The following is a 14,093-nucleotide window of genomic DNA, read 5'->3' as shown; positions in this document are numbered from 1 at the left end:
CAGAGGTAGTTTGTTTTAGTAACACTGACTGTCTATCCTGTGTAGATTGTGTAACCGGCTGGGTAACAGCTGCCAGCACCCCTGCCAATCAGTTGCACGAGGGAGCCGCTTCACCCCTACACAGTGAACAGTGCTAGGTAGCCTACATTGGTGAGTGCTGGGTCTCTTTCTCTATACTACTGGGCAATGGTGGCACGGGTTACTGCAGCTCAGGTCCTATTGAATTAAACAATAGCTGAGCTGCAGTATCCCTTGCCACTGACATCATGCCCTGTGTATGAGTGCTGCTGCAATGGCTCCCCAGAACAAATTTACCGTGGCGGTGCTGGGACGATTGTGGATAAGTCATCAATAGTATAAACATGGTAAAACCCTTAAAAGCTTAATATGCAGGTCAGTATTAGTTTGGGTTGGCAATAGTAAGGGCTCTATTACACGGAGCGATAACCGGCCTGACTCGGCTGATTATCGTTCCGTGTAATAAAGACAACGATCAGCCGATGACAACGATCAATCGGTTGATTTTTTTCTTTACATGTAATAGCAATATGTAGCCGACAGCTGATGACTGCTCAAACAGTTAATACTTTACCTGTCCACACGCCTGGTAAAGTATTAACTGTTTGGGTAAGGGCTGCGCGGACATCGCTAACAATGTTCATGCAGCCCGTGCTAAACGATTATCGGACCGTGTAATAGGCCCAGTAAACACACTCCAATCTAGCAGATGGGCGTTCATTTACAGTATTGATCCGGCAGTCATTGGCCTGTGTAATAAGACCCTAAAACACCACTGGTACTTAAAATTATCTAGAAACCCCATCAAGTTTACTCACACACACTTATTGATGACAAAATTATACTATATATACACACATATTATATATACATATATACATATATATATATATATATATATTGTGCTGGTTGAAAAAAAAGTCACAGTTATCTGAGCTCGCAGAGAAGGTAGTCATTTAATTGATGGACACATTGAGCTGTGACACTACGTACTGGCTGGGACTTCCTTCGTTTAGTCTTTTTTTTAACCAGCACAAGACTAATAAGCTGCCTTCAGGAGACTGGACTTGGATACAGGTAAGTATAGCTTTGTTATAAAGCATGATAACAAAAAAAAAAACACACTAATGTAAATTGCCAACTTGCTTTATATCACATCCCCTGCTGATTTAGATTTTGAAAGTTATAACGACAGGTACACTTTAAGTGCATCCTAGAGGCATGTCTAGCTGTCAATCTCTCATCAGGAGGTAAACTATCTAAAAGTAGATTCTGAGAGCCTTTTTATAGTGCAGTGGGGGAAACTCTGCCTTCTGGCAAGACCCAGTATCAGGACATACCTGGAATCATTTACATATCTGCATGCAGGGTTTTGCAGAAATCTACAGTTTATAGACGTTTAAGAACCTACTTGATGTATTGACTAAATAATTCATATACACCTTAAGGAAGCTATAAGGGTGCGGTGTACAGAGCAGGCGTCTCTGGCACTTGGGGAGTAGTTGAGGAGTATGGTATATAGTTATTGTTGATAAACAGAAAATCTGAAGACATGCATATATGTATATACTGACGCATTATTAGTTATAACTTGTATTTTATGCCGTATTGTGGTTTGCCTATGAGCTTTTAATAAATTCTGTAAGAAAATAAAAAAAATTATAAAAAAAAAAAAAAAAAAGTTTATACACGTTGCATAGGGATGCAAGAAGTGTCAGCAGTTTTTTTTTTTTTTTTTTTTTTTTTTAGTTTTTACGTACAGAATTTTCCAAGCAGGATAAGAAAACTCTATCTGCAGCATTATCCCTCAAATAGTGGACTGGCCTTACATGTAACCTCAGAGATGACCAACAGTTACAGAAGTATTCCAGCCAAATTTTATAATAATGTCTTCAATTAAATGATAAAACCTTGTCATATACCTTTATTAAAAAGAGAAGTCAAAAGCAACAAAAGAATAAAAGCTATACCTGTCTTGTCATTGGAGGTAGGTACCATACATTGCATTTGATAGCCCAGCTTGTCATCATTCTCAGCAGGTATTTCACCATAGTGTATTTACTACTGTTCCAAAATGCATCACCAAACCGAGGATCATACTGTAAAAAAACAAAAAGAAAAGAAAAGAAAAACTTTGGTTTCCAATAAGTCAATGTAAGGCTATGGTTTACACACAGCATTTTGCTCAGTATTTTTTAGAAAATAAAACAGAAGTAAGCCCAAAAACACAGAAAAAGGTGCAAGTTGGTTCTGCTCCTGGACCTGGTTCACTGTGTGAACAATGCTGTTACTGCCAAATGGATTTTTTGCCCTATCATCATATAGTAGAGACCCTGTCATTAAAAATACCTGTTACAGGCATTCTACGTCCATGTTCCGTGCGGAACATTTAACATGTGAATGTGGCCCAACCCTTTATGATCTGGGGTGTTTTGGGCCTTTCTACACAAAGCAAAATTTCAAGTTTACCCCAAATTTAGTAAGATACATTGTGCTTTCTAATTATTTAAAATCGGAGCAGATATCAATTCATTATGTAGGTTTCTTAAGGGGGTAAAAAAAATATTCAATATTTTTTTTCTCATGAGCCCTTATTTTTTGCTACACCAATTGCACTTTGCAATGACAGACTTCATTTTCCATAAAATATGCTGCACACCTGAAAAAATAATTTGCACTGTGAAATAAAAAAAAAAAAAAAAAAAAAATGCTGTTTATGCCATTTGCCCTATGGTAAAACTGACATGTTAATCTATGTTCTTCAAGTCAGTATGATTACAACAATAGGCAATTTATGTGTTTTATTTTGTTTGACTGTTTTTCAAAAAAATAAAACCTTTAAAAAAAAAAAACAACTAAATACAGTAATACCTCTTTTCTCAAACATAATCTGTTCTAAAACGGCTGTTCCATAACTGAGCAGTTCAAGAACAGAGCTGTATGTTCCCATAGGAAACAATGTAAATGTGTTTAATTGGTTTATGCACTCCATGGGTCAGGTGCAGAGTGTGAAGAGTTAAGTGGTGATGCAATAGCACCACCCTTTACCTCCTATGGACAAGCACAACTTTTATGTTGCTGTTTATCTTTGACTAAATAAAGACGTCTGGACTTTTAAAACGCATGAAGACTGTGAAATACCAGTCCCTTTAACAAAGGGTTGCGCAAACTGGCTCACCTTTACTACAACACCGTGCTCACCTTGTTACAACACCGTGCTCACCTTTATTGCAACTGGATATATGGTCCCACCAATTTCAAAACTTCCTTTTTTGAACATCATAACAGATGTGTTATTAATACAGGTACCTGTGATGGCAAGGGAAGAAACAGCAGTGACCTTCTAAGAAGAAAAATCAAGATTGAGTTGAAACTTTCTCAATCTCAAAATTGATAAAAAAAAAAACAAAACAGCTATTCATGGAAATAATATAGTAAGGTAAAAGAAATGTGATCAGTAAGAGGCAAAAGAGCAGCATTATTTATATGCAACCCCCCCCCCCTTCCCCTAATAATGCAGAATATCAACCAAGGTAACATTTAGCATTATAGCAGACTATGACAAAACCCTATGCAGGTTGTGCTATTCTTTCAGATATTAAAGGGGTACTCCAGCAAAAAAATATTTTTACAAATCAACTGGGTTCCCAAAGTTACAAATATTTATAATTTACTTCTGTTTGAAAATCTTGCAGTATTTCCCACACCTGCTCAGACTGGATGGAGCTTTGTTCTGGGAGCAGAAGTGATTGAACGCTCTCTCACAACTGTTCCAAGAGGGAGCTTTCAAGTCTTTTGCCCAGCTTCAGATGGATTTGGACTTACCACACTTGGCCTTCTTTAGATACTTACAGCTGCACCATGCTATTGAGACGCAATTTGGTAGGTCATCCCCGGATATATCTTCATTTCCTTTTAGACAGGGTGCTGACTCTAAAGGTTTGATTTCCCTTATCTATATTGGATTCATATATGTCCAACAGACCTCTAACGATCAAGGAGTAGTGGGAGATGGATGTGGGTCCCATAAAGGACGACCAATGGTACGACCAATGTTTTAGCTATGACGCCTAAATTGGCGATTTCCGAGGCACACAGACTCTCCCAGTTGTTCCTTATCCATACAGTATACAGAACCCCAGTGCTGACTCAAATTGCCCCCGGTGTGGCATGGGAGAGGCCCTTATAGCCCATCTTATGTGGAGTTGGAGGGTTATTGGCGGGAGGTGGTGGCTCTAATGCTGCGTTTACAAGAAACGATAATTGGCCCGATCGTACGAATAACGATGTCGGAGTAAAGATTTTTTTTTTTTCACAATGATCAGCATTTAGACGGTACGATATATCGTACAGAAAATTCGTTTTGCTATCGCTTAAACCTATCTCGCACATAGAAAAAAAAAAAAAAAAAAAAAAAAAAAAAAAAAAAAAAATCGGTGAACGACTGTTTACACGGAATGATATGTGAATTTTTTGCGAACAACGATTTTAGAACATGTTGTAAGATCAAAATGAACGATTTCTCGTTTGTCGTTTGATCGTTTAATTTTCTTGTCCCCTGTAAGATGAACACGGCTGGAGAACGCATCTGATCTGCATTATGAGTCTGGTTTCATTCATTTTTTCATGGCTTGGGGTGGGGGGGGGGGGGGGGGGGGGGGGAGGCCAAAAACCAGACACTTTTTGTGTTTGTAAAAAACTTTTTTTTTTTTTCAATAAAAAATCTGATTCAAAAAAAGAAAATCTTCCAGTACTTATCAGCTGTTGTATGTCCTGCAGGAAGCGGTTTATTCTCTCTCTAGTCTGACACAGTGCTCTCTGCTTCCACCTATGTCCGTGTTTTCTATGGAGATTTGTTACTGCTCTGGACAGAGATGACTGCAGTAAGCACTGTGTCAGACTGGAAAGAATACAACACTTCTTGCAGGACAAACAGCAGCTGATAAGTACTGGAAGACCTGAGATTTTAAAATAGAAGTCATTTACATCTATATAAAACTTTCTGGTACCAGTTGATCAGTTGATTTGTAAAAAAAAAAAAAATAATTCGCCAGAGTTCCCACTTAATGCGTAAACTGCATAAGGAAGAAGGTAAAAGACAGCAGAGAGCTTACCGTGTTACTAGTATGATAAGCAAAATGCCTGTAGGGTGTGGACACAGCAAGAAGTCTGTAAAGTGCAGTTTCAGCCAATAGCTCCATAAGAACTGAAGCTATGCTCAGCAAGCCAGCAACTGCAGTATAATCTTACATAAATACAACTGCGACCTAGGCGCCAAGCCTTACCTTCTGGAAAAATCAGGATGGGCAGTTTTTCCTTATCAAACACATGTTCTCGCAGCCTGTTTAAAGAATAGGAAGTATAGAGAACTAAGCAGAGAAAGTTTATTATTAGAGAGGAATTTACAGCAATGAGTGAATTTACTGTACAAAGAGAAGCGTTTTGTTTGCTCAGCAGTCAGCTAATCAGCTGGTTGTCTTTGAACTCCGTGCCGCTCCGCTCCAGGTGCCTGGAAAAGCTGGATCCAGTCCTTGAAAACTTCATCCAGTTTTCCAGGACTGAATCCAGCTTTTCCAGGCACCCGGAGTGAAGCAGAGAGGATCGGCACAGAGTTCAAAGGCAGCTTGCCGATTTGTACTAGAAATTCACTCATCCCTACAATCCATTATGCAACACTGTTGGATTCAATCCCAATCACATTTTGGAATTAGCAAGTATTGCCCATTGTTTACACTGCTCTCAACGATTTTGGTTTATGCAAACAGCACTTTGAAGCTTAGGGTCCTATTACACGGAGCGATAATAAACAGTAAACGAGCGCCGATCTGCTAGACCGGGCAGCAAGGGCTGCATGGACACTGTTAGTGATGTCCGTGCAGCCCTTGCATTAAGTGTAAAATAAATATTAACTCACCTTACTGCGTTCTGCCTCTGCTCCAGTCTTTGCAGTAACAGGCCGCCAGCCTCTCAACAAATCACTGGCCAAGACAGACCGTGGCCAGTTGTTGGCCGAGTGGCCGGAGGTGTCACTGCAAAGACCAGAGCAGAGGCAGAGCTGCACACAGCGCAGAAGGCCTCCGAGGACGTCCCGGAACGTGGTAAGCTGAGTTATTTATTATGTGACACTATAATCGCCAGCCGCTCATTGCTATTACACTTAGCGATGTGCTGTCGGCGTCTGAGGATTTTAGGTCTGGCCCTATAGAAACGATTTGGAATTAAGTTTAATTTGGATAAAAAAGCTTTTAAATCATTCTGAGATGACTGATACCTATTGTCATTTTCTGGCAGGTATATTAAATGCATATGGGATAACAAAGAGAAATCATCATACCTTTTTGTCACAAGGTGGCGATCACGCATCTCAGAGCGTTCAAACCATACATGTGGACATGCCCTTGCCATCGCTCTCTGAATAAGTCCCATGAGCCCTCCATGAACCTGTCCAACCTGAATGAGCACGTGAAATATGACAATAAGTATTCAAATACTTGTGCAAACAATGTCTGGCAAAACAAAACTTTTACTGTACATAGAAAAAAACACTTACAAAGAATTTCCTCTGGTCACCCAAATGATCCTCTCCCTCCTAGATTGTCAGGGAACCTAATCTCTAAGTATTCAGATTATACAATTTAAAGGGGAACTCCGGAAAAAAATATCTTTCAAATCATCTGGTGTCAGAAAGGTATATAGATTTGTAATTTACTTCTATTTTTAAAAAAATCTTCTGGTACTTATGAGCTGTATGTCCTGCAGGAAGTGGTGTATTCTTTCCAGTCTGACAGTGCTCTCTGCTGACACCTCTGGCTGTGACAGGAACTGTACAGAACAGGAAAGGTTTTGTAAGGGGACACTGCTACAGCTCTGGACAGTTCCTGTCACAGACATAGGTGGCAGCACTGTGTCATACTGAAAAGAATACACCACTTCCTGCAAGACATACAGCAGGTGATAAGTAGTGGAAGACTGAAGATTTTTAAACTGAAGTATATTATAAATCTTTATAACTTTCTGAAATCAATTGATTTGGGGAAAAAAAAGGAAATAAGTCACAAGAGTACCCCTTTAAATAAACTAATGCAGAGCCTGAAGCTGCAGTGCATGACACAGGGATCCTCTCTTTGATTCCTCGGTCATAGATCACTCCCATCAGGCCCTGAACTGGACGTGCTTCCGTCAGTATTTTTGAACAGGTGCCAACACCAATTTGAAATTTAAAGGGGTATTCCCCCCAAAATTATTTTTGCATTAATACGTTGCCCACCCGTAGCTTTCCATCTTTCCAATATAAAGTTATTAAGGATTCTGCACAGTTTTGCTGTTATCTAGGTGCCCCAACCCCCACGGATTGCATAGAATCATCAGCTCTCAGTCCACCCCGACACGCTCCCTGCTCCTGCCCCGACCCTCCCGACACGGCATCACGTGTCCTCCTTCTCTTCAATGGGCCGGGTTAGCGCTTCTATCCCAGCCAATCTGAAGTGAAGGAGGACGGCGGTGGCTGCTGTTCGAGAGGGAGACAGTGATCAATCAGTGCAGCTGTCACTGACTCCTTCTCTAACAGCAGCCACCCAGTCACCAGTACCGTGTGCCCCCCCCAGCCCCAGAGCTCACCCCCTGACTGTGACCCGTCACCCCTCCCTCTCCCCCTCCGTCAATTGCTCCGAGCCGCTCGCCCGTGGCGCTTCCCGGCAGCCCCCTAGCCCCCCCCCTCCGTCCCTCCGTCCTTAATTCAATTGCTGAGAGCCGCGGGGCCACCAGTAGAGCGCCCCCCCCCCAGGCCATCAATCGCTCTGAGCCGCTCGTCCGCGGCGCTTCCCGGCAGCACCCCCCTCCCCCCCCCGTTTGTCAATTGCTGAGAGCCGCGGGGCCGCCGGTAAGCGTACGGCGCTTACCAGCTGCCCCGCGCCTCACTGTCCCCCGCCACTTGCAGCTGCTGGGCACTCGCTTACCGGCGCCCCCCGCCCCCTCCGTTCATCAATTGTTCCCCCCCCCCCGGTCGCCTGCGGCTCACTGTCCCCCATCACCTGCGGTCACTGCGGCTGCACAGTCTCACCATCTCAGCTCTGCTACACAGTCTCACCATCTCAGCTCTGCTACACAGTCTCACCATCTCAGCTCTGCTACACAGTCTCACCATCTCAGCTCTGCTACACAGTCTCACCATCTCAGCTCTGCTACACAGTCTCACCATCTCAGCTATGCTTCGCCGTCTCACCATCTCAGCTATGCTTCGCCGTCTCACCATCTCAGCTATGCTATGCCATCACCATCTCAGCTCTGCTACACGTCTCACCATCTCAGCTCTGCTATGCCATCTCACCATCTAAGCTCTGCTATGCCATCTCAGCTCTGCCATGCCATCTCAGCTCTGCTACACAGTCTAACCATCTCAGCTCTGCTATGCCATCACTATGTCAGCTCTGCTACGCCGCCATCATCATCTCAGCTCTGCTATGCCAGCTCACCATCTCAGCTCTGCTACGCCGTCTCACCATCTCAGCTCTGCTACACAGTCTAACCATCTCAGCTCTGCTACACAGTCTAACCATCTCAGCTCTGCTACACAGTCTAACCATCTCAGCTCTGCTACACAGTCTAACCATCTCAGCTCTGCTACACAGTCTAACCATCTCAGCTCTGCTACACAGTCTAACCATCTCAGCTCTGCTACACAGTCTAACCATCTCAGCTCTGCTACACAGTCTAACCATCTCAGCTCTGCTACACAGTCTAACCATCTCAGCTCTGCTACACAGTCTAACCATCTCAGTTCTGCTAAGCCATCACCATCTCATCTCTGCTACTTCATCAGACATAAGCATTGCATGATGGGAAATGTAGTTTCCTATCTTGATTATAGACCATGTTTTAGAAAAACTTGTAACTCAGGAACGGCAGCAGCTAGAAAGATGGGAGACGGCTCAAAATACTCGGGGGGACTTGGTGAGTAAGACCAGCTAGGTTTTGGGGCATTACATTTTTTTTTCTTTTGGGGGGAATACCCCTTTAATGAAGGTTTTGCATCTTGTTAATTAGAATTCCAGACCAATATGTGAATGTTCACTGAAATTCATACCAGTTTACTTGAAGTATCAAAAGCATTTAACTCAGTACTGTACCCCTTTGGCTTCCATCAGCTTCTTTAGAGCCAAAAAAGGGACTTGAGACATTGTCTTGACCTCTTTGTCATACTTGTGGCTGCCAAAGGCGGTTGGGAAACCAAAAACAAGTCAGCTGTTTTCTACGTAACATAGGAAGCTAATAATATATACTGCTCCGCTTGCAGCATTATTATCTAAATTTCAAAAATTTCAAACCTTTTTCATTTATGACACAATATACACTATAGTGGTCACCAGAAATACAGATCCTGCAGAGGACATTTCATATACAGTGGTACCTCGGTTCTCGAACATGATTGGTTCTGGAAGGCTGTTCCAAAACCGAGCAGTTCGAGAACAGAGCTGTAAGTTCCCATAGGGAACAATGTTAAACTGATTAATTGGTTCTTACACTCCATGGGTCAGGTGCAGAGCACCCGGCCCACAGAGCGTAAGAACGCTCCATGTTCACCGGAACACTGAGAGGCAGGAGCGGGCGGCTATTTAAACTTGCCGCCGCGCTCCTGCTCCTCTCAGCTGCGGGGGACACCCTGTAAAGAAGCGGGGATTCCCCTCATTATGACTCTCCCTCATCCTGCAGACGCGGCAGGGAGCAGCAGGAGGAAGCGGCTAAGGAGCTGATGAGCGAGCCGCGGGCAGAACAGCAGATGCGTGCAGCTGCGGGGGGACGCATACAGGAAGAGCTCCGGGACGTGGAGTGTCAGGTTAGTGCGGCCGGCTTCAGGGCGTCCCCGCAGTGAGAGGTTGGAGCAGGAGCATGGCGGCAAGTTTAAATAGCCGCCCGCTCCTGCCTCCCAGTGCTCCGAACACCTCTGTCAGCTGAACATCAGTTCAGCTGACAGTTATCCCCCTGATTTTGTTCGGATACCGAGCAATGTTCGGATACCGAGCAAAACATCAGGGGGAAATTTAGTTCGAAAACCGAATTGTTCGAATACCGAGGTGTTCGGAAACCGAGGTTCTACTGTATATACTTCTCACTCACATACATGGATAGTGAAGACATTGACAGATCTGCTAAACATCTGAACATGCACATACACATAATCCTCCCCCCATGGTATGTGCATACAAGAGGAAACAGATTGAAGGAAGCCTTTGAAGTAAGGTTTGAAGAAAAAAATATTATAATTTTTTCCAAATATAATAATAATAATTATTATTATTTTTTTGGGTGTGCCTATACTTACCATAGCATAGCAGCCATCATTCGCTAAAATGATTATATCGATTGGAGACGTGTGATTGGCCACACAGATTCCTCCCTTTTTGGGTCTGTTTTCTCTGCCAAAATAAAATCAATGGTTGAACTCAACAAAAAATGTACACGGACATAAGAATCACAATAAATATAATTTTTCTCCATGGCGCTTTACAACAAAGCAGCTCAACAGTTATTCGGACAGCAATAAATATTCTTCTGTACCATCTCATCTATGGTAGTGCATTGTATGCGTAGGGGCCTGAAGTTTGCAATGTGCTAAATTATTTGAATTGTGGGGGCAAAGTCAGTTTGCAACATGGACCTTTGAAATGATCCTAAAGGAGTACTCCGGCTTAATTCTTTTTCTTTCAAATCAAATCATTACAGAAAATTACATACATTTGTAGTTTACTTCTATTTAAAAATCTCTTCTTCCAGTACGTATCAGTTGATGTATGTCCTGTAGGAAATTACGTTTTTTCTCCAGTCTGACACGGTGCTCTCTGCCGACATCTCCATCTCAGACAGGAACGGTCCAGAGCAGGAGAGGTTTTCTATGGGGATTTTCTACTTCTCTGGACAGAGGTGGCAGCAGAAAACACTGTCATACTGAAAAAAATACATCACTTCTTGCAGGACATACAGCAGCTGATAAGTATTGGAATATTTTTAAATAGTAGAAAATTACAAATCTATATAACTTTCTGAAACTAGCTCATTTGAAAGAAAAAAAGATTTTTGCCAGAGTACCCCTTTAATACCTGTGAATATTTTGGCAGTATATATACATATTCATAAACATACACTGTTATGTTAGGACTGAGTATGATACATGACCCTAACAAATTGAAACAAGGTAATCACCTATTAAATAATCCCCCTTTAGATAGACGTCCCCAGTAGGTAGAAACCCACCATTAGGTATGCAAAACCCCCTCCAGTAAGTAGGTATTCCCTTCATTAGGTAATCCCCCCAATAGGTTGATGTCCCCAGTGGGTTGTAATCCCCCTAATAAGGGTCCATTTACACAGAAAGATTACCTGACAGATTATCTGCCAAAGATTTGAAGCCAAAGCCAGGAATGGATTTGAAAATCTCAGGCTTTCCTTTATGACCTAATCTCTATTTATAGTCTGTTTCTGGCTTTAGCTTCAAATCTTTGGCAGATAATCTGTCAGACAATCTTTCTGTGTAAATGGCCCCTTAGGGTGGTATTACACGAAGCGATTATCGTTCGAATAATCGTTCAATCGGTCGTATTTGAACGATTATCTTTAAGTGTAATAGTAGACAACGATTAAACCACGAACGATTGGTCGCTGGTCGTTTAATAGGTTTTGAATCTATTTTTATCGTTTGTCTTTTACACATCGTTCGCACATCGTTCGTTTGAATAAGATGTCGTTAGCCGTTCCCTGTTCATTCGCAAATTGAAAGGGGAGTGTTCTTGAATTTTGTTGCTCCAATATAACCGATAATCTTTCCGTGTAGTAAAACGAACGATTATTAGGCAACCGCTATTGCGATCGTTGGAGATCGTTTATCGTTAATTGAAAAAAATCGCTTCGTGTAATACCACCCTTAGGTATATCTACCTAACCCCACCCATGCTGGTGAAAGGTGAACATTATATGGGAGATAGTCAGATGTGTTAAAATTTCACTGGCCAACCCTTTTGTTCTTGGAGAGATAAGCCATTGCCAGAGCAGTCCAGCTGGAGTTTACCACTCCCTATAGAGAACATAGGGACATTCGGCCATACTAAACGCTCATGTGTATAGAGGAAGGGAGAGACAACAGTCGGTCAAACAGTTATTGAAGGTGTTTGGCCACCTTAGGTATACACTGTGTATATGTGTCTTTATTTGTATGCATATGAGGTAACTATGCACTCACTAAGACTCACTTATTATGGTACTGAATGGCACTGGAGAGCGCTCGGGCACAAATTCGACAGCAGACCAGATGGACATTTTCGCTGAACCAGTTTTTTATTCTGTAACAAAGATACAAAAAAAAAAAAAAAAAAGTGTAAGCGAATCATTGTGCTGTTACTAGTGCAGATATACTGGCTAAAATTTATTTCTACTCATGGATAACGCTAAAATGCCACACCTGTCTTTTCACCTGCAGCTACTGCCCCAAGCTCTGCTTGAAGTTCCACTAGCCCCATAGACTCAATGATATTTCCCAGCAAATTCAATAGTTTGGGCGGACGGTGGAATTCGCCGGCGAATATCATTGAGTCTATGGGGCAAGTGGATCTCCATGCGTGTTTTCCGTAGTAGGAACATACCCTACATAGATTCATTACACAAAAGTGATCTACTTCAAGCAGTTATTCATTTTAATGCAGAGAAACTGCAGCATTAAGGTCATACTGTCACCCCAGTTTTCCTGAGTGCTTTTATCAGGAGACACAAACTTAGTTTCCTTTTACACACAGCGATTTATCTGGCAGATTTTTGAAGCCAAAGCCAGGAACAGACTATAAACAGAGAAAAGGTCAAAAAGGAAGCACTGAGATTGGCTTTGGCTTCAAAAATCTGTGTAAAGGCAGCCTAACTAGTGTGCCAAAAACTAACTCAAAAAGAAATAGTAGGGTGTTATTAAATATATTTCCACATAGCCCCTTGACTAGTTTCACCCATACAAGGGCGTCATCAGGAGGAGGGCTTATGTCCAAACCCTAAAGCACACCTAATGGTCCTTTTAGACGGAGCGATAATTCGCCCGATTAACAATTTTGAATGAACTGTGTGTTTTTTATAACGATCAGCGCTTAGACGGAACGATACATCGTACGGAAAAATCGTTTTGTGATCGCTTAAGCCTATCTCACACACAGGTGAAATCATTGAAAGACTGTTTACACGGAACGATTATCGCTCAAATGCGATCGTTATCGTGCAAATTCGAACGATAATCGTTCTGTCTAAAAGGACCATAAGTGGTTCCCATTAATAAAGTAAATGACCTTTAATTGCTCTTGTGAACGCTAAATTAAAAACACACTACCCTACTGTTCATATATGATGTCATATTTGACCCCATGTGGGTAGGGTGTAGTACAGGTGCCTGCAGATTCCCGACTCCTTCGATAGTCAGTGACATATATAGTGACAGCACCGAATGATATTTAAAAGAAAACCGCATAGCCCTTCAACTAGTTTCACTCATACAGTACATGGGAGTCATCAGAAGGAGGGCTTTAAAGTCAGTATATTGTCTGTGTTGTTACAGAGGTTACGGTGCTGTGTGACAGGAGAGCTGACCATACAATGCAAGCACCCCCAGGATTCACGGCTACTGAATGTGGACGCGCAGCAGCTGTACACATGCACAATCAAGGGAGACACCTAGTGGCCATATAAATAACGTTGACTTAAACATAGAAAAAAAAAAATAATTTATTTAGCCTAGGGGCACTAGTATCAGCCATAGGTGTAAGGTGCAGCGCTCTTTTTCTTCCCTGAACCAGATTTCAAAAATACTTGCGATCGCAACCCCGATTAATTTCTTAATAAAAATATATATGATAGATTTTCAGAGGTCTAATATGAATTTACAATGGAATGACACAATGTAAAGTAAGAAAATATGTTCTAAATTGTTATTTCATTAATAATACATGCCAGAAGAGCTGACAATTGATCCACTACTAAAGGAACAGAAACAGATAATTGATTCTCTTGATTCTACAGAGATTCAGGAACATATATATTTTTGTCTAATATTGTGC

General features: G+C 42.0%; 2 protein-coding genes across 4 annotated transcripts in view; one reads left to right on the top strand and one right to left on the bottom strand.

The window, feature by feature from the left end:
* The window catches only part of ABRAXAS1 (abraxas 1, BRCA1 A complex subunit), a 125,263-nt gene that overhangs the window by 46,795 nt on the left and 64,375 nt on the right, over nt 1–14,093 (top strand). The window lies entirely within an intron of this gene.
* The window catches only part of GPAT3 (glycerol-3-phosphate acyltransferase 3), a 39,249-nt gene that overhangs the window by 1,765 nt on the left and 23,391 nt on the right, over nt 1–14,093 (bottom strand). For both annotated transcript variants that reach the window (XM_069978192.1, XM_069978191.1), the window contains 6 exons: nt 12,258–12,347; nt 10,337–10,430; nt 6,353–6,468; nt 5,304–5,359; nt 3,242–3,327; nt 1,989–2,117 (listed from right to left, as the gene is read on the bottom strand). In XM_069978192.1, coding sequence (XP_069834293.1) covers nt 1,989–2,117; nt 3,242–3,327; nt 5,304–5,359; nt 6,353–6,468; nt 10,337–10,430; nt 12,258–12,347 — 571 coding nt within the window. The remainder of the gene's footprint in view (nt 1–1,988; nt 2,118–3,241; nt 3,328–5,303; nt 5,360–6,352; nt 6,469–10,336; nt 10,431–12,257; nt 12,348–14,093) is intronic.

This window comes from Dendropsophus ebraccatus, chromosome 7 (assembly GCF_027789765.1).
Source record: "Dendropsophus ebraccatus isolate aDenEbr1 chromosome 7, aDenEbr1.pat, whole genome shotgun sequence".
Taxonomy (NCBI): Eukaryota; Metazoa; Chordata; class Amphibia; order Anura; family Hylidae; genus Dendropsophus; species Dendropsophus ebraccatus.
The sequence above is the reverse complement of the archived record's forward strand: the minus strand, read 5'-3'. Positions and strand labels throughout refer to the sequence as shown.